The sequence below is a fragment of the Sus scrofa genome, chromosome 14 (genome assembly GCF_054392235.1).
Source record: "Sus scrofa isolate SSC_HxYL_T2T_F1_AM1 chromosome 14, Sscrofa_HxYL_maternal_Yorkshire_Landrace_v2.0, whole genome shotgun sequence".
Taxonomy (NCBI): domain Eukaryota; kingdom Metazoa; phylum Chordata; class Mammalia; order Artiodactyla; family Suidae; genus Sus; species Sus scrofa.
Genome location: NC_139396.1, coordinates 51,851,187 through 51,870,976, shown reverse-complemented (window position 1 = coordinate 51,870,976; position 19,790 = coordinate 51,851,187). Strand labels below are relative to the sequence as shown.

General features: G+C 45.1%; 1 protein-coding gene across 12 annotated transcripts in view; it reads left to right on the top strand.

Moving 5' to 3' along the window:
• The first annotated feature begins 308 nt into the window (after positions 1 to 308).
• MLXIP (MLX interacting protein) overlaps positions 309 to 19,790 on the top strand; it is a 76,030-nt gene continuing 56,548 nt past the window's right edge. For all 12 annotated transcript variants that reach the window (XR_014827259.1, XR_014827256.1, XR_014827255.1 and 9 more), the window contains exon 1: positions 309 to 818. Coding sequence is in view for 2 of the 12 variants with exons in the window: in XM_021073761.2 (XP_020929420.1) it covers positions 406 to 818 (413 nt within the window). In the remaining 10 variants the exon portion in view is untranslated. The remainder of the gene's footprint in view (positions 819 to 19,790) is intronic.

Sequence of the window (19,790 nt, the reverse complement as noted above, 5' to 3'; positions counted from 1 at the left end):
TCAGCACGACTTACTGGGCCAACGCCTCTCTCAGGCCGAGACACTGGCTAGAGGCACCACCTGGCCACCAAGTCCCGTACCACCCCTAAGGGAAGGAGGTGGCGAGGGGCGGGGCCTTGAGGCGGGGCCTCGGGCTACCCCCCCCCCTTTTTTGTCCGCCCAGATACGGAAAGGCTCCCCTGCTCCTTTAAGAGGCCGACACGGGCACCCGATTGGCCCAGACGCGTCGGTGACGTCACGCCGGGGCCGGCGCCGAGGCGGCCCAGTCGGCCCGCGCCCTCCCCCTCCTGCCCAGCCGCGCGCTTGCGGACAGTCGGCGCGCGAGCCGGGCAGGGCCGGCGCCTCGTCAGCCTTCTTCGCCGCGTAGCCCCGGGCCCCAGGGGATGCCCCCGGCCGGGTCCCCCCATGGCCGCCGAAGTCTTCCTGTGCTCCCCGCGCCGGCCTCACAGCCGGGGCCGTGCGGTGCTGCTCAAGCCCCAGGTGCCGGAGGACGACGACGACTCGGACACAGATGAGCCGTCCCCACCGCCCGCCTCCGGCGCGGCCACTCTGGCCCGGGGCCACGCGAGCGCCGGGCCACCGCAGCCCAGGGCCGGGTCGGGCCGCGAGGAGCCTCCGCGCCGGCAGCAAATCATCCACAGCGGCCACTTCATGGTGTCGTCGCCGCATCGAGAGCACCCGCCCAAGAAGGGCTATGATTTCGACACGGTCAACAAGCAGACGTGCCAGACCTACAGCTTCGGCAAGACCAGCTCCTGCCACCTGTCCATCGACGCCTCACTCACCAAGCTCTTTGAGTGCATGACCCTGGCCTACAGGTAGGGACCCGGCCGGCCCCACCTCTGGAGCGGGGCTCCTTTTGACAAAACAAGCGTGGTGGGCTGGGTCGCCGGGGGACCTTTTGGCTCCAGGCATTTCTTTTGGTCTTACCCCTTAGGGAAGGTTTATGGGTCTGGGGTCTCCAATGGAAGTGAGAGGGGCGGGTGTCCTGGGAATCTGTCAGCAGTGCTTGGCTTCTTCCGGCTTCACGTTCCCCATCCAGGCCCTCCTCTCGGTGGCCCTAGGCCACCGATTTCGGAGGAGAAATAGGTGTAAATACAGGCTGCACCCGGTGTCACTCGACTTTATCCACTCCTTCTCCCAAACGCTTTGTGTGTTTCCAGCAATAATGAGTAGTGGACAACCTGCCCAGGGGTGGCTCAGAATTTAATGGTTGTATAAAAACTCCGAATCTGTTTTCTCTTTTGTAAAGAGGGGATCAGCAGTGGTATCTGCCCCCATTGGCTGCTGTGGGCATGAAACGAGATAGGTAAAATGCTTATTCCAGTACCTGGCACATAATTTGTTGCTGCATAAATGTTAGCTACTTTTCTTATTGCCCCAGCAGAGGGAGGCTGGGTCCCCTCACATCTCCTCTATTGGGAAGGCCTATCCCAACTTGGGAGGGACCTGGGTGCCTCCTAGGAAGACTTGGAGCCACAGCTCTTGGAGGTGCAGTCTGTCCTTCTGGCAAGTTGGGGGGTTCTCAGACTGGCCCTGAACATAACATGGAGGTGTCAGTGTTTAAGGCAGGCATCCCTGGCACCATCCTGCCATGCGGATTCAGCTGTAGGCAGAGATCCTTTCATACTAAGTCAGAGAAATGCCTGGCCCTAATGGGTTAAAATGTCCTTCCACTTTCCGTTTCTCTGTGTGTTTGTTAGGTATTTGCTTGAGATAACTTCTGCCTAAGCCACAGAACTTCTCTGGACTAGCTGCAGTGCAGAGCAGCCCAGCCCTGAACAAAGCTCAAGATAGGATCTCAGCAGAGTGGAGGTTATTGCATTAGTGACTGGACTGGCTGGGGCTGTCTTAGGTCTCCTGTGCAGTCACCAGAGAAAGTTTCCTTGGAGACTCTAGAAACAGTGTAAAGAAGAATAAGAACAATCTCCCCTCCTCCCCCCCCCCTTTTTTGGAAAGCAGCAAGCCCCAAATATATCCCAGTTAAAACATTACACATTGACCCGAAGTTGAAACACTAGATATACATGGCTCCAGGTGGCATTTTCCCCCCGCTGGAATGAGTGATTAATCAGTTTGTTCCTTTGTTATGTTCCTGAAATGCACCCCCACTCTTCCCACCCCCATTTCCTCTCATGAAGGTTTCCCTGATGGTTTGTTTGCCACATGGCTGCAGTACATTACCCAGCGCTCTCCTCCCGCTCTCCTCCCACCCCCCTTGCGTGGCATGCTGGTTAGGCTCTGCTCTGATTCTCTGGTCTTGCCAGTTTGAGCTGGCACAGAGCCTGTGAAGATGTTCTGGTTTTTTGTTTGTTTGTTTGTTTGTTTTTTAAACAAATGGTATTGAGATTGCAGCCTTCTGCCCTCTCTCAGCCCTGTTTGCTCAGCTCAAATTTTGAGCCCTTCATTGGAATCACACTCCCCTAGTTTGCAGCATATGCTATAGTGTGAGAGAGCCCTTTCTAACACAACTAGAGGTGAAAGACAGGAATGTGTTTTTATTAAGGGAACTTAATCCTCTTCTTTATTTTAATATAAACTTCTCCCAGGTACAAAGAGAGAATGGATGATTGAGTAGGAGGAGGCATGGGGTAGAAAGCTCTCACCTAAGCTCTGCTAAAGGAAAAGTAAACCAGTCTCCCCTTTGCCCTCAGTTTGGATAACCTAGAGGTTTATTATTAAATAACACCAAGGAATTTTAGTAACGGTGGTTTTTTTTTTTCCTCTTCTTTCAAAAATATTTTGGCAGCTGGCCCTTGCTCATTTAACTTTCTTGATTGCAAAAGGCACCCTTCGTTTGGTTTGAGGAGTACCTTACTCTTCCAAACCTCCAGCCCCGCTGACCCTCCTGCTTTTCAGTTATTCCCTGGACACGAATCCCGCCCCTGCAGGTCCTCAATGTGTGTCTGCCTAGTAATTTCTCATGAAGATGCTCTTTGTCTCTCTGTGTAAGGCTGATTTGGATGGCCCTGGAGTTTAGTTGGCAATATGAACTTGGGTACAGATTGACAGAGGAATGACTCAAAACCAGTAGTCTGAATGAGGACTACTTGATTCTTGATTGCAAAAGGCACCCTTCGTTTGGTTTGAGGAGTACCTTACTCTTCCAAACCTCCAGCCCCGCTGACCCTCCTGCTTTTCAGTTATTCCCTGGACACGAATCCCGCCCCTGCAGGTCCTCAATGTGTGTCTGCCTAGTAATTTCTCATGAAGATGCTCTTTGTCTCTCTGTGTAAGGCTGATTTGGATGGCCCTGGAGTTTAGTTGGCAATATGAACTTGGGTACAGATTGACAGAGGAATGACTCAAAACCAGTAGTCTGGCCCAGAAGGCAGCATGAGAGCAGAAGTGAGTTTCTGACCTCAGCTGTCCTATCACGACCAGTAGCTGGTTTTCAGAGAGGGAGGGTTGCGATACAGGGGTCAGGGAGGAAAGAAGGCTTGGCCCCAGAGGTGGGCCCTTTAGTGCAGTGTGAGCCTTCACCACTGTTTTTCAGGTTTTTCCCTTCTCTTGGGGCTGCGAGAAAGGCCAGCTGGACCTCCTCTTGTGTCTGGCTGTTTCTGGCCTAGGCTTTTTCTAACTTCAACTTCCTGTCTATCCCCTGGCCTCTTCGTTCTAGCTGCCTAACTCTCCCTGGTACACTCTGTGCCGTGTTTTTTTTTTTTTTTTTGGTTTGGTTTCCTGTTAACTGCTGCCTCCCAGCTGTTTCCAGACGAGGCTCAACAGCTCTTTGGGGGAGGAACTAAGTGCAGGGGAAGTTGTGGTTGTTTTTTCCCCAGTCACGTGAAGTGGTCTAGGGACGCTAAACATGATCTGTTCCTGAATGTGCAAAGTCTTGAACTCCTGCAGGGTCTTTGGCAAGACTGACTTGCCAAAGTCAGGGTGTTGGAGGGATCAGGATTAGGTGTGAGTGTCCCCAGCGGTCCACCTGGGGCAGTAACACTTCGAATGGATTCCAGCTGTGTACAGCTGGCCTTCAAATCCATGTCCTTCTTAGGTAAAACTGCAGAGACAATAAGGTCACTGGTAGCCAGGAGTTTGGGGGAGAAGGGAGATGAATATTCACAGAGTACAGAAGTTTTTTAGAGCAATGAAAATTCTTTGTATGACATTATAATAATGGATAGATGTTATACTTCTGTCCAAATGCTTCTGTAGAATATGCAGCACTATTCACTTCATTAAAGTGAACCCTCAGGTAAACTGTGGACTTTGGTGATTGTGATGTGTCAGTGTAGTTCATCCTTGGTTTAAAAAAAAAAAAAAAAGTACCCCTGGTGAATGATGTTGATAATGGCTATGCATGTGGGAAGAGGGGGTATATGGGGAATTTCTGTACCTTCCTGTCAGTTTTGTTGTAAAAGTAAAACTGCTTTAAGAAAAAAAAATTTTTTTAACGCTCAGGATAGACATTGTGGTAAAACTTGTTTCATTTATACACACACACACACACACACACACACACTGTGATGTAAAATGTACATCAAAAAAGTTTGGAGTTCCCATTGTGGCTCATTGTGGCGTAGTCTCTGTGATGATACGGATTCAGTTCCTGGCTGGCTCAGTGGGTTAAGGATCCCAGTGTTGCTGCAAGTTGCAGCATAGGCTGCAGATGGAGCTCACATCCAGTGTGGCTGTGCCTGTGGCTATGGCTGTGGTGTAGGCTGGCATCTGTAGCTTCCATTCAGTGCCTAGCCCAGGAACTTCCATATGCCAAAGATGTGGCCCTAAAAGGAGAAAAAAGGTTTGCAAGCCACTGTAGTTAAGTTATACTGGCAAATAAAAGCACAAATTAACCTAAAAAAATTGACCTTCCCACACTGTGATGCTACGAAGCCCTATAGTGAAACGTCTTTGTTCAGTCCTACAGTGTGTGTTCAATTATTGGGACATTTGGGAAGGGAAGAAGTTGCCTCTCCCCAAGGCAGAGCTTAGAAGTTCATGGCTTACTTTCTCTAAGTCTTCCTGTCTGCCACTGTAAAATGGGGTGGATAAAGTTTCCTGCAGGGTGAAAGTGAGGATTAACTGAGATAATGTCTGTGAATGTGTCCAGTACCTGGCAAATAAGAGGCAAGGGGAGGTTTAATGGGCGGAATCCAATTCTGTGTCCTCATTCAGCTGACATTTATTAGGGGCCAGAGTTTTTCATCTATAAATTGAGGAAAATAATCTATCTGGGGCTTTAATGTGGCTTTGAAATGCCTGCTTGACAAATGCTCAGTGGGTGCATTCTTAAACCATACTTTCTAAGGCCCTGCAAGGAAGCTATGTACTCTAGAACATAGGTCATGGTTCTTGCCCTCTTAACATTGTAAGGAATGTCATACATGTAAATCACCCACACAGATTCTGAACACATCTTAGTAGACAGCTTTTTGTGGTTGATTTTTGTTTTACTTCTCTACCGTTTTAAAATCCTTTTTTAAGTATAGTTGAGTTGCAATGTTGTGCCGATTTATTTTGTACAGCAAAGTGACCCAGTCATGTGTGTGTGTGTATGTGTGTATAAAATACACACACACACTTTTTTTTCTCATATTATCTTCCATCATGCTCTATCCCAAGATATTGGATATAGTTCCCTGTACAGTAGGACCTCATTGCTTATGTATTCTAAGCGTAGTAGTTTGCATCCACTAACCCCAAACTCACAGTCCATCCTACTCCCTCCCCCTGTCACTTGGCAACCACAAGTCTGTTCTCCATGTCTATGAGTCTTTTTCTCTTCTGTAGATAGGTTCATTTGTGCCATATTTTAGATTCCACATATAAGTGATATCATATGGTATTTGTCTTTCTCTTTCTTTTTTTCTTTCTTTTTCTTTTTTTTTTTTTTTTTTTGCTATTTCTTGGGCTGCTTCCGCGGCATATGGAGATTCCCAGGCTAGGGGTCTAATCGGAGCCATAGCTACCAGTCTACGCCAGAGCCACAGCAACGTGGGATCCGAGCTGAGTCTGCAACCTACACCACAGCTCACGGCAATGCCAGATTGTTAACCCACTGAGCAAGGGTAGGGACTGAACCCGCAACCTCATGGTTCCTAGTCGGATTCGTTAACCACTGCGCCACGGCTGGAGCTCCTGTCTTTCTCTTTCTGACTGACTTGACTTAGTATGAAAATCTCTAGTTCCATCCATGTTGCTGCAAATGGCAGTTATTTCATTCTTTTTATGGCTGAGTAGTATTCCATTGTATATATGTACTACATTTTCTTTTTTTTTTACATTATGATCCCTTTATTATTATTATATTTTATTTTTATTTATTTATTTATTTTTATTTGATGGATTCGATTTTTTTTTTTTTTTTTTTGGTCTTTTTGCCATTTCCAGGGCCGCTCCCGCGGCATATGGAGGTTCCCAGGCTAGGGGTCCAATCGGAGCTGTAGCTGCCAGCCTACGCCAGAGCCACAGCAATGCGCGATCCGAGCCGTGTCTGCAACCTACACCACAGCTCACGGCAACGCCAGATCATTAACCCACTGAGCAAGGGCAGGGACCGAACCCGCAACCTCATGGTTCCTAGTCGGATTCGTTAACCACTGTGCCCCGACGGGAACTCCTATTATTATTTTTTAAATAGTTATTTCCCCAATGCAGTTTTTTTCCTGCTGTACAGCATGGTAACCCAGTTACACATAAATGTACACATTCTGTTTTCACACATCATCATGCTCCATCACAAGTGACTACATAGTTCCCCATGCTACACAGCAGGATCTCATTGCTAATCCATTCCAAGGGCAATAGTTTGTATCTATTAACCCCAAGCTCCCCAACCACCCCACTCCCCCCCCCCAGCAACCACAGCTCTATTCTGCAAGTCCATGATTTTCTTTTCTGTGGAAAGGTTCATTTGTGCCTTATATTAGATTCCAGATATAAGTGATATCATATGATATCATATGATGTCTTTCTCTTTCTTATTTCACTCAGTATGAGAGTCTCTAGTTCCATCCATGTTGCTGTAAATGGCATTATTTTGTTCTTTTTTATGGCTGAGTAGTATTCCATTGTGTATATATACCACATCTTCCTGATCCAGTCATCTGTTGATGGACATTTGGGTTGTTTCATGTCTTGGCTATTGTGAATAGAGCTTCAGTGAACATGTGGGTGCATGTATCTTTTTTAAGGAATGTTTTGTCTGGATATATGTCCAAGAGTGACATTGCTGGATCATATGGTAGTTCTGTGTATAGATTTCTAAGGTACCTCCATACTGTTGTCCAAAGTGGTTGTACCAGCTTACATTCCCACCAACAGTGCAAGAGGGTTCCCTTTTCTCCACACCCCCTCCAGCGTTTGTTATTTGTGGACTTATTAATGATGGGCATTCTGACTGGTGTGAGGTGGTATCTCGTGGCAGTTTTGATTTGTATTTCTCTAAGAATCAGGGATGTTGAGCATTTTTTTCATGTGCTTGTTGGCCATCTGTACATCTTCCTTGGAAAAATGTCTATTCAGGTCTTTTGCCCATTTTTCATTTGGGTTGTTGGCTTTTTTGCTGTTGAGTTGTATAAGTTGCTTGTATATTCTAGAGATTAAGCCTTGGTCAGTTGCAGCGTTTGAAACGATTTTCTCCCATTCTGTAAGTTGTCTTTCTGTTTTGTTTTTGGTTTCCTTTGCTGTGCAGAAGCTTGTCAGTTTGATCAGGTCCCATTGGTTTGTTTTTGCTCTTATTTCTGTTGCTTTGGGAGACTGACCCGAGAAAATATTCATAAGGTTGATGTCAGAGAATGTTTTGCCTGTGTTCTCTTCCAGGAGTTTGATGGTGTCTTGTCTTACATTTAAGTCTTTAAGCCATTTTGAGTTTATTTTGCTGCATGGTGTGAGGGTGTGTTCTCGTTTCATTGGTTTGCATGCATCTGTCCAGGTTTTCCAGCAATGCTTGCTGAAAAGACTGTCTTTTTCCCGTTTTCTGTTCTTGCCTCCCTGTCAAAGATTAATTGACCATAGGTGTCTGGGTTTATTTCTGGGTTCTCTATTCTGTTCCATTGGTCTGTCTGTCTGTTTTGGTACCAGTACCACACTGTCTTGATGACTGTGGCTTTGTAATCTTGCCTGAAGTCTGGGAGAGTCATGCCTCCTGCTTGGTTTTTGTTCCTCAGAATTGCTTTGGCAATTCTGGGTCTTTTGTGGTTCCATATAAATTTTCGGATTGTTTGTTCTAGTTCTGTGAGAAATGTCATGGGTAATTTGATGGGGATTGCATTGAATCTGTAGATTGCTTTGGGTAGTCTGGCCATTTTTACAATATTAATTTTTCCAACCCAGGAGCATGGCATATCTTTCCACTTCTTTAATTTCTTTGATTAATGTTTTATAGTTCTCAGCATTTAGGTCCTTTACCTCCTTGGTCAGGTGTATTCCCAGGTATTTGATTTTGGGGGGTGCAATTTTAAAAGGTATTGTATTTTTGTATTCCTTTTCTCCTATTTCATTGTTAGTATACAGAAATGTGACTGATTTCTGAATGTTAATCTTATATCTTGCTACTTTGCTGAATGTATTGATCAGTTCAGGTAGTTTTTGGGTTGAGTCCTTAGGGTTTTCTGTATATAGTATCATGTCATCTGCATACAGTGACAGTTTTACCTCTTCCCTTCCTTTTTGGATGCCTTTTATTTCTTTGGTTTGTCTGATTGCTGTGGCTAGGACTTCCAGTACTATGTTGAATAACAGTGATGAGAGTGGACATCCTTGTCTTGTTCCAGATTTTAGTGGGAAGACTTTCAGCTTTTCTCCATTGAGTATTACATTTGCCGTGGGTTTGTCATAAATGGCTTTGATTATGTTAAGGTATGTTTCCTCTCCACTTTAGTAAGAGTTTTGATCATGAATGGATGTTGGACTTTGTCAAATGCTTTCTCTGCATCTATTGAGATGATCATGTGGTTTTTAACTTTTCTTTTGTTAATGTGGTGTATGACGTTGATTGATTTGCTTTTTTTTTTTTGTCTTTTTGCCTTTCCTAGGGCCGCTTCCTGCGGCATATGGAGGTTCCCAGGCTAGGGGTCTAATTGGAGCTGTAGCTGCCGGCCTACACCAGGGCCACAGCAACACAGAATCCAAGCCGTGTCTGCGACCTACACCACAGCTCACAGCAATGCCAGATCCTTAACCCACTGAGCAAGGCCAGGGATCGAACCCGCCACCTCATGGTTCCTAGTCGGATTCGTTAACCACTGCGCCAAGATGGGAACTCCTGATTTGCGTATGTTGAACTATCCTTGTGAACCTGGGATGAATCCCACCTGGTCGTGGTGTAAGAACTTTTTTATATGTTGTTGGATTCGGATGGCTAAAATTTTGTTGAGAATTTTTGCATCTATATTCATCAAAGTGTACTACATTTTCTTAATCCATTTATCTGTGGATGGACATTTAGGTTGTTTCCATATCTTGGCTATTTTGAATAGTGCTGCTGCGAACATAGGGGTGCATGTATGTTTTTGAATTATAGGTTAACATAATCCTTTATTAGGGAGCCTTGGTGCGATGGCTTGGGGGAGAGGGAGAGAGAGTCCTTTTACATATTTAGAGATAAGCAGTAACTTTCTGGACACTGGGTTTCTGCTTAAGTGGATATTTGAGGAGACCTTTGCATTTGGACCTGTAAGATAGCCAAGTTTCTAGACTGTAACCCTCTCTACATATGTATAATAACCCTCTGTTCCTGACCCAAGGTAGGAGTCCCAGCCAGGCTTGAGGAATAGCAAGGATTGAAGGTTTAGAGCATCATATCCTCCAAATTTTAAGTTTTCCCTAGAGGAACTTTCTAATCCTAGGTGTGGTAACTAGTTGTACTTAGGAACCATTCATACCTAAATTAGTTTTATTCTTCTGCAGCTGTGCCGAAGAGAAGCAGTTTCTCTTCTCTTGTGTTTTCTTCACCCTTTCATCCTTATACAGTGTCCCATTACAGGGCACACTGAGATGGACTGAGGGGCAGGTATGAGACAGTGTCTGTCCTCCAGGAGCTCACACATTTGGGGTGGGGAACAGATAAACACACCGATGTAGAACAGTTAGCAGGGGCTGTGATAAACAGCATGAACCAGGTCTAATGGCTGCACATGTTGCACTGAGGAGAGTGCTGAAACCAGACTTGGTGTTTGTGTGTGTGTTTGCCTAACTGGAATCTGTGTGGACGGTTGCCCCTGATGAGGGGGTTTCATAATTATCTCCCCGTCCCCATTTAACTGTCAAAACTACAGATCACATTGCCCAGCAGGAAGCCACAGAGTTCCTTTTACCTGGCTTCTCTTTGATAGTCTAGAATTGCCATTCTGATGGAAGAGTGAAGAAGAGTGATAAAATTGGGAAGAACCTGGGAAAAGGATTGGAGGGGAGAGTGGAGGGAGTTCATTCGTTCAGGTCAGAGGAGGGAAGAAAATTCATGCTAACAAGCAACTGGTGTGCCCTAGATTCTCTTTACGTTATCCTAAGTCACAGTAACCTTCGCAGTCAGGTGATGGTGGAATTGTAATTTTTTTTTTTCCTTTTTTAGGGCCGTGTCTGAGGCATATGGAGGTTCCCAGGCTAGGGGTCAAATCAGAGCTACAGCTGCTGGCATACACCACAGCCACAGCAAAGCCAGACCCGAACTGCATCTGCAACCTACACCATAGCTAATGACAATGCCGGATCCTCAACCCACTGAGCAAGGCCAAAGATTGAACCGGCAACCTCACGGTTCCTAGTTGGATTGGTTTCATTTCTGCTGTACCACAATGGGAACTCTGAATTGTTATTTTTCAAACTTAAAAAGAAAGAAAGAAAAGTTGAGCACAGAAGTTAATTTGCCCTGTTGCTGAGAGGTGAGGAAACATGTCTAATGTCTCTGGAGTGGAAAAGTCACCTCCCTCATCTGCTCACGGAAGCCTATGATTCTGTAAGAGAGGAGGTGAAAGTGCCAGTTCCTCTAGGAATGTAAGGCTGAGTTGGAGGAGACCAAGATGGGGAAAATGAATGTCTTTAGGCCACTCCATGTCCTTCCTCCAGCTGCCCTTCCCCACTGGTGAAATATCTTGCCCTTCCTTCAAGACTCAGCTCAAGCGCCTATTCCCCTTTAGTCCTTCCCAGAGGGAGCAAACACCACCCTCCTTGGCAGATGCGTCACCATTACTGATTCCACCTTGTACCTTCCATAGACCTCACTTCCCAGGATTCCTGCTCTCTTCACCTGTAACTTTCCTATGGAGCCTACCAGTGTCTGGGACGTACCAGGTGGCTAAGAAATACCTATGGAATTGAACAGGGAACGTCAGGGACCTAGATGCCAACATCATAAATGTGCCTCTGGCAGAACCTTGTTTATCTTCAGCTGCACAAAGACAGATACGTGCTCTGTGGAGCAGTACTTTGGGATGTGGGTGTGCAGTGGGATGGTGGCCTCAGTGCTTTTTGCTGGGTGGTGTTTGTATTGTGCCTCCTATGGACTGGGTTGCTAGGCAGATGAATGGCCCCTCAAGATGTCCACATCCTAATCCCCAGAACCTGAGAATATTTTAGGTTACATGGCAAAGAGGAATTACGGTTGCTAATCAGCTGCCTTTAAAAGGAGGAGATTATTTTTGGATTATCTGGGTGGACCCAGTGTAATCACAAGGATCCTTAAAGGTAGAATGCGAGGGAGTTCCCATTGGGGCTCAACAGTAAGGAACCCAGCTAGTATCCTTGAGGACGTGAGTTTGATCCCTGGCCTCAGTGGGTTAAGGATCTGGCCTTGCCTAGAGCTGTGGGGTAGGTCACAGACTTTCGGTACAGATCTTGCATGGCTGTGGCTGTGGCATAGGCTGCAGCTGCAGCTCTGATTTGAATCCTAGTCTGGGAACTTCCATATGCCGTGAGTATAGCTCTTAAAAAATATGAAGAAGTAGAAGAGGAAAGCAGAAGAGAGAACCAGAGAGGGAGCTGTAGGAGGACTTGGCCTGAGGTTGCTGGCCTTGAAGATGGAGCAGGGGCCAGGAGCTAAGGAATGCAGGCAGCCTCTGGAAGCTGGAAAAGGCCAGGAAACAGAGTCTCCCCTAGATCCTCAGAAGGAAAACCGTTCTGCTGATGTCTTGATTTTGGCCCCGCGAAGCCCATTTCAGACTCTATTTCTGACCTCCAGACTGTAAAATAATAAATTTGTGTCTTCTAAGCCTCTGATTTTCTGGTCATTTGTTACAACAGCCATAGGAAACTAAATATAGATCAGTTTCATGTTTCTTGAGGTGGTGTTTTTAGGCATGTAACTCCGGTATTATGGTCTTCCTTCATGTTTCTCCCTCCCCAGGAGCCCACCTCAGTGTGTTAGGATCTGGTGAGAGGAGGGTCTCCGTCATAAAAGAAAGTTTGTAAAGCGGGTCTGATCCTGGTTCCCCAGTACAGTTCCTAGCATAGGCTATTGTAGAAAGTTAATAGTACTTGTTGTCAAGGATACGTACATGACTGATGACAAATTAGGAGTGTGAACTCCTTGTTCCCCAGAATTGAGTTACTTCTTGAGTGTAATATGTGCAGTTCAGACAGCAGATATCTAGGTGTTGGTGCTGTCACGAAACTCCAGGATTCCCATTGGGATCCCACCCAGATCCCCTGGGTCCCAGGCCGCTGTGGGCCCTTTCCTTTAGGTTCACCCCCATCAAGTGACTCAGCTCTTCTCTTAGGCTCTACTTTTCTTTGGGATCTTACTTCTGCTGCCAGCTGGCGCCTTCACCTGCTGCCTGGCTGTGCTCTGCCTCAGAGTTTCTGCTATGGGAGCTTCTGTGTCTGCTTAACTGGAGCTTGCCCGTGGCCTGTGTTTCACACACAGCCCTGCTTAGAGCTTCCTATTACTCAGTGCTCTTTGCCAATTGTCTAATTAAATTAGCTCCAGAGTCTTCAATTCAAATATTTGAGAAGGAGCCCAGCAGGCCCCTCTCTCTCTGAGCCTCACCTCAGGGACCCCAGCTCATGAGTCTATCCATGGTGCCAGTCAGTGTTCTAGCCCTTAGGGATACAATAGTAAACAAGACAGATTAGTCCTCTCCCTTCATGGCATTTATATCCTTTTTTTTTTCTTTCAGTTTTATTGAGATATAAGTGACAAACTGCACTGTACACGTTTCAGGGGGTACAGCACAGTGACCTGACCTACAAGTATTATACAGTCATGAGCTTATAGTCAGAGGGGGAATCAGTAAGCAGATTAGATTTATATTGTTAGTTTGGTGAAGAGCATAAAAGACAATGGAAGATGGAAAGTGATAGGAGCTGGGGGAGGGGCAGCAGACAGTTTACCTCTGCTGGTCAGAGAAGTCTTCTGAGGAGGTGGTGTTTCAGGTGGAACTGAAACCTGAGTGGTGAGTGCAAGCCAGACGTGGGTAGTCATTCCAGGAGGTGGAAGAGCCTGAGGCAGAGGCCCAAGGTGGAATGAATTTGGCACATTCCAGGGCTAGAAAGAAGGCCAGTGTGGGGAGTTCCCGTTGTGATTCAGTGGGTTCTGAACCCGACTAGTATCCATGAGGATATGGGTTCGATCCTTGACCTTGCTCAGTGGGTTAAGGATCTGGCATTGCTGTGAGCTGTGGTGTAGGTCACAGACAGGTCTCAGAACCCCTGTTGCTGCAGCTGCAGCTGCTGCTTGGATTCGACCACTAGTTCTCAGGCCAGCGTGGCTAGAACGCTGAGGGAGATGAGGGTTCAAGGCAGGTTGGGCTTGCCAGTGGATAGGACTTGGGGGTTGTAAGAAACCAAGGAATCAGCGATGACTCTGAGGGTTTTGGCCTGGGCCCTGTGCACATGACTGAAACGAGGAAGCTGAGGGAGGCCCAGTCAACTGCCTGGCTGGTGTGTGTGGTGCTGGGGACAAGCACTAAACTTGGCTGCCGTGGGTGGGGGAGCTCCCAGAGAAGAGTCTGCTGGGGGCTGTCAGTGTGGGGTCACTGCAGTGCCCAGGGAGGTCCTCACTATTGCCAGAGTGCTTCTCTACTTAGCCCGGACTAGTCCAGGTACCCAGGTGTGCTTTCTTCTGTCCTGGCTGCTCCGTCTTGGCTCCCTGTCCCCAGCTTCCCATGAGGGGCCTGTTAGCGATGGGATTTGTTTCAATAGGAGGTTGTTTGGGCGTTTTGAGCTTGCATTTGAAATGGTAATTTTTTTTTTCCGGTGGAATACATATACTGTCCTCTGCCGAATGATGTTTTCCCTCGCTTGGGTCTGGTTGTGGTAGAGGAGTACTGCGAGGTCTTGAGAGCCCTAAGAGGGAACATCTCCAAATCTTAGCATTGCTAATGTGTTTGGAGTCAGACTGTACCATTAGAAAAACCTTCTAGAAGGAAGCAATATAGAAGGGTTTTGGTAGCTCCAGAAGGGTGTCCAAGATCTGGAAAAATAATTCCAGAAACAGAATTCCTGTTGTTAGCTTTTGAGTCCCAGAAGTGAACATGAGCAATCCAATTGAGGAACAGTGAAGAGTGAGGCCAGGGAATAAAGAGCTCATGGAGGGACAGCAGTAGAACCAGGCTGCTGGTAGGAACAAGAATTCGGGGAGTTAGGGCTGCACTCGAGAGGGGAGCCCATGGGGATTTTGTTAGCACAGCATCCCTGCTGAGGAATATTTTGTGAATAAGAGGATCTGTTTTGAAAGCCAGTTACGACTCCTTCCCTCTGTGGCTTGTGGGTGTAAGGGCAGAAGGTGGCCTCTTTTCCCCTGTCACCCTGGGACAGTCATGAAGACAGAAAAACACCTTATGTAGAAAGTAGGAGACTTAACCTAATTTCCAGATATTTACCCAATATTCTCACTTTTTAAAAAACAACCTAAAGAACCCCTTCAGTATGCTCAGGGGGTAACTGGCCCATTTGCAAATGACTACCACATCTTGTGGGACCTGCCCAGATAACTGGATACCAAGAAGTTCTTTAGAGAAAGTGAATTTTATAAATCCCTCTTATTGGAGTTCCCTTGTGACACAGTGGGTTAAGGATCTGGTATTGTCACTGCAGCACTTGGGTCGCTGCTGTGTTGTTTGAGGATTCGATCCCTGGCCCTGGAATAGCTGCATGCTGTGGGCGTGGCCAAATTTTTTAAAAAAATCCTCTTTATTTATTAAAATGAAATCCTTTCAATGAATTCTCAAAACGACACATGATTAGCTTGCTGTTTCGAATACCTATTTTCCAGTTGAGTAGCAGGGTCTTTAAATTGCCTCATTTGTTCTTTAAATAATTAAATGGAACTATCTCTGCCTTGGAGCAAGACTCTTTCTTCTACTTGTACAGACGAGTTTTTGTCATTGATGTTGTTAACAACTTTATCAAAGTATAATTTATATACTGTAAGACGCAGTCATTGTAAGAGTACATTCATTGATTTTTCTGTTGTTGTGTAGTCATTATAGCAGTCCACTTTTAGAACATTCCATCACCCCGCTAGGATGGCTTATGCCCTTTTATGTTTAATCCCACTTCCCACCTTAGCCCCAGACAACCATTAATCTGCTTTCTGTGTCTATAATCTGCTTGTCTGTGCCTTTTCTAGACATTTCATGTAAATGGAATCACATGGTATGTGGCCTTTGGTGTCTGGCTTTTTTCACTTGGCATAATGTTTGTGATGTTCATCCATATTTGTAGTACATATCCATATTTCTTTCCTTTTTACTCCTGGGCGGTATTCCATTGTTTGTCCATTCATTGACAAGCAAGTTTTTTTGTTTGTTTGTTTTTTGTTTTTGGTCTTTTTAGGGCTGAACCCCCAGCATATGGAAGTTCCCAGGCTAGGGGTCAAATCAGAGCTGCAGCTGCCAGCCTATGCCAAGGCCACAGCAATGCCAGATCCAAGCCGTATCTGCAACCTACACCACAGCTCATAGCAGCGCTGGATCCTTAACCCACTGAGTGAGGCCAGGGATCAAACCCACATTCTCATGGATACCAGTTGGGTTCATGACTGCCGAGCCTCTACAGGAGCTCTGGCAGGCAGGTTTTGGAGGGAAGCCCAGTAGCTTCATTATTTGGATGTTGACTTTCCATTTCCTATAATAAAGTTCTCTTATAGATTCTGTTAGGAACTTCCTTACAAGGTGAGAACAGGAAATGACAATATGTATGGTGGAGAGGTAGTGGATTGGCCACCAGTGGACAGTGGTGCCACTGTTAGCAACATATCTGTCAGCCCCTATAAGTTGGGTTGTCCTTAACTGTAAAAAAAAAAAAAAAACAATGTAAAGGGGAGGGCTAGACTAGTAACATAATTGCCAATCTTATTTTTCTTCCATGGACCTTATGTTTTTGAGAGATACAGCCTTAGAAATAAATTGCATTCATCAGTAAAAAAGGACAAACTGCTGGTCTGTGCAGCAACATGGATGAATCTCAGAAACATTATGCCATAACGTAACAACATAAGCCATACCCCAAAGATCATATACCAATTCCTTTTATGTGAAGTTCTAGACTGGGTGAAGCTCATCTATGGTGAAGAAAAATCAGATCAGTACTTGCCTGTAAGGGGAGTTGAAGAGACGCCTGAAAAAGCACGAAGGAACCTTCTAGGATAATGATCTGCATCTTGAGTATCTTGAGGGGGGATTGTGTATACATTTGTCAGAACTCGTTGAATGGTATACTTCAGATTTGTACATTTTATTATAGTATGTTAATCTCACCAAAACCAAAAGAACCATTGACAGATAATGAACTCAGGGACCAAGTGTCCTGATGTTAGCATCTTACTTTGAAATGCTTTAAAACAGTGCCTCTCAGGCTTTTTGGTCTCAGGACCTCTCTGTGCTCTTAAATATTGAGAACCCCAAAGAACTTTTGCTTGTGGTTTATATCAGTGCTTACTATATTAGAAATGTAAACTGGAGTTCCCACCGTGGCACAGTGGTTAATGAATCTGACTAGGAACCATGAGGTTGTAGGTTCGATCCCTGGCCTTGCTCAGTGGGTTAAGGATCCAGCGTTGCTGTGAGCTGTGGTGTAGGCTACAGATGAGGCTCAGATCCTGCGTTGCTGTGGCTCTGGCGTAGGCCAGTGGCTACTGCTCTGATTGGACCCCTAGCCTGGGAACCTCCATACACCGTAGGAGCAGCCCTGGAAAAGGCAAAAAGACAAAAAAAAAAAAAAAAAAAAAAAAAAAGAAATGTAAACTGAGAAAAAAATAAGAATGTTTGTTAAAGTACTTTAAAAAATAAACCCCGTTACATGTTAATATAAATAACATATTCTTGTATAGAATAATTATTTTCAAAAACAATGATGAGGCGTTCCCATTGTGGCTCAGCAGTGATGAACCCAAGTAGTATCCATGAGGACACAGGTTCAATCCTTGGCCGCACTCAGGGGTTAAGAATCCTGTGTTCCTGTGAACTGTGGTTTAGGACTCAGATACTGCTAGGATCCCACATTGCTGTGGCTGTGGTTCAGGCCGGCAGCTGCAGCTCTGATTCAATCCTTAGCCTGGGAACTTCCATATGCCACACATGCCGCCCTAAAAAGCAAACAAAAACCAAACCAAACCAAACCAAACCAAATAAAAAGATGAGAAGAATGACACTGTTTTACCCATTTGCAAATATCTTAGTTAATGCCTAGTTCAAACACAGCTCACATCTGCTTTTGCATTCATCTGTTGCCATATTGAACGTCTGGAAAACCTCATCATATAGTCTTGAGAGAATGAGAGTGAAAAAGGCAAGTTACTTCTTAGTATTATTGAAAATAGTACTGGACCATAAAAGGGTCTCCAAATCACTCTTTGAGAACCACTGCTTAAACAAAATAAAATGGGTTGATGGGTGGATAGATTAATTTGTGCTAAATACATCAAAGTGTTAATTATAGCATTCAGGTGGCGAGTACATGGGTGTTCATTATGCAGTTCTTTCAGTTTTTCTATATGTTTGAAAATGTTCATAATGTTAGAATAATGAGAAAAATTGCATCATTTACAGAGTGGTCACCTTGCTTTATCATGGGCAAATAAGTTTACAAACATGGAGAACAACTTTTGGAATGAAGTACTGCCATGGAGGAACCTTGGAAACATATTTCTTTTTTTCTTTTCCTCTCCTCTCCTCTCTTCTTTTTCTTTTCTTTTTTCTTTTCTTTTATCTTTTTGCCTTTTCTTGTTTCCTGAGGTGGGCTTGTATTGCTATAAACTTTCCTCTTAGAATGGCTTTTGCTGCATCCCATAGGTTTTGGAGTGTCATCTCTTTGTTGTCATTTGCTTCTAGGTATTTTTTAATTTCCTCTTTGATTCCTTCAGTGATCCATTGGTTGTTTAGTAGCATGTTGTTTAGTCTCCACATGTTTGTGTTTTTTTGCAGTTATTTTCTTGTTGATTTCTAGTCATATAGTGCTGTGGTTGGAAAAGATGCTTGATAGGATTTCAATTTTCTTAAAGTTGCCAAGGTTTGATTTGTAGGCCAGGATGTGATCAATCTTAGAGAATGTTCCATGTGTGCTTGAGAAGAGTGTGTATTCTGTTGCTTTGGGATGGAATGTCCTATAAATATCTATTAAGTCCATCTAGTCTCATGCTTCATTCAGGGCCTGTGCTTCCTTATTGATTTTCTGTCTGGATGATCTGTCCATTGCTGAAAGTGGGGTGTTAAAAGTCCCCCGCTATGATTGCGTTATTGTCAATTTGTCGTTTTAAGGTTGTTAGCAGTTGCGTTATATATTGTGGTGAACCTGTGCTGGGTGCGTAGATATTTAACATTGTTATATCTTCTTCTTGGATTGATCCTTTGATCATCAGGTAGTGATTTCCTTGTCCCTTAAAATATTCTTCATTTTAAAGTCTGTTTTGGGAGTTCCCATCGTGGCTCAGCGGTTAATGAATCCGACTAGGAACCATGAGGTTGCGGGTTCAATCCCTGGCCTTGCTCAGTGGGTTAAGGATCTGGCATTGCCGTGAGCTGTAGTATAGGTTGCAGACGCAGCTCAGATCCCGTGTTGCTGTGACTCTGGCGTAGGCCGGCAGCTACAGCTCCAATTTGACCCCTAGCCTGGGAACCTCCATATGCCATGGGAGTAGCCCAAGAAATGGCAAAAAGACAGAAAAATAAAATAAAATAAAATAAAGTCTATTTTGTCTGGTATGAGTATTTGCTACTCCAGCTTTCTTTTGATTCCTGTTCGCATGGAGTATTTTCTTCCATCCTCTCACTTTAAATTTGTATGTGTCCTAGAAGCTAAGTGAGTCTCTTGAAGGCAGCATATATATGGGTCTTGTTTTTGTATCCATTCAGCCAGTCTGTGTCTTTTGGTTAGAGCATTTAGTGCATTAACATTTAAGGTAATTATCGATCTGTATGTTCTTTTTTTTTTTTTTTTTTCTTTTTCGTCTTTTGTCTTTTTGTTGTTGTTGTTGTTGTTGCTATTTCTTGGGCCGCTCCGGCGGCATATGGAGGTTCCCAGGCTAGGGGTCCAATCGGAGCTGAGGCTGCTGGCCTGCAGCACAGCCACAGCAACTCGGGATCCGAGCCACGTCTGTGACCTACACCACAGCTCATGGCAATGCCGGATCCTTAACCCACTGAGCAAGGGCAGGGACCGAACCCACAACCTCATGGTTCCTAGTCGGATTCGTTAACCACTGCGCCACGACGGGAACTCCTGATCTGTATGTTCTTACTGCCATTTTATTAATTGCTTTGGATTTGTTTTTGTTGCTCTTTTTTCTTCCCTTCTTCTCTTGTTCTCTCCTTCTGGTTTGATGACTATCTTTAGTGTTGTATTTGCATGGATTTTTCTTATTTGTTTGTGTATCAATTGTAGATTTTTGGTTTGTAGTTATTCTGCAGTTTTGA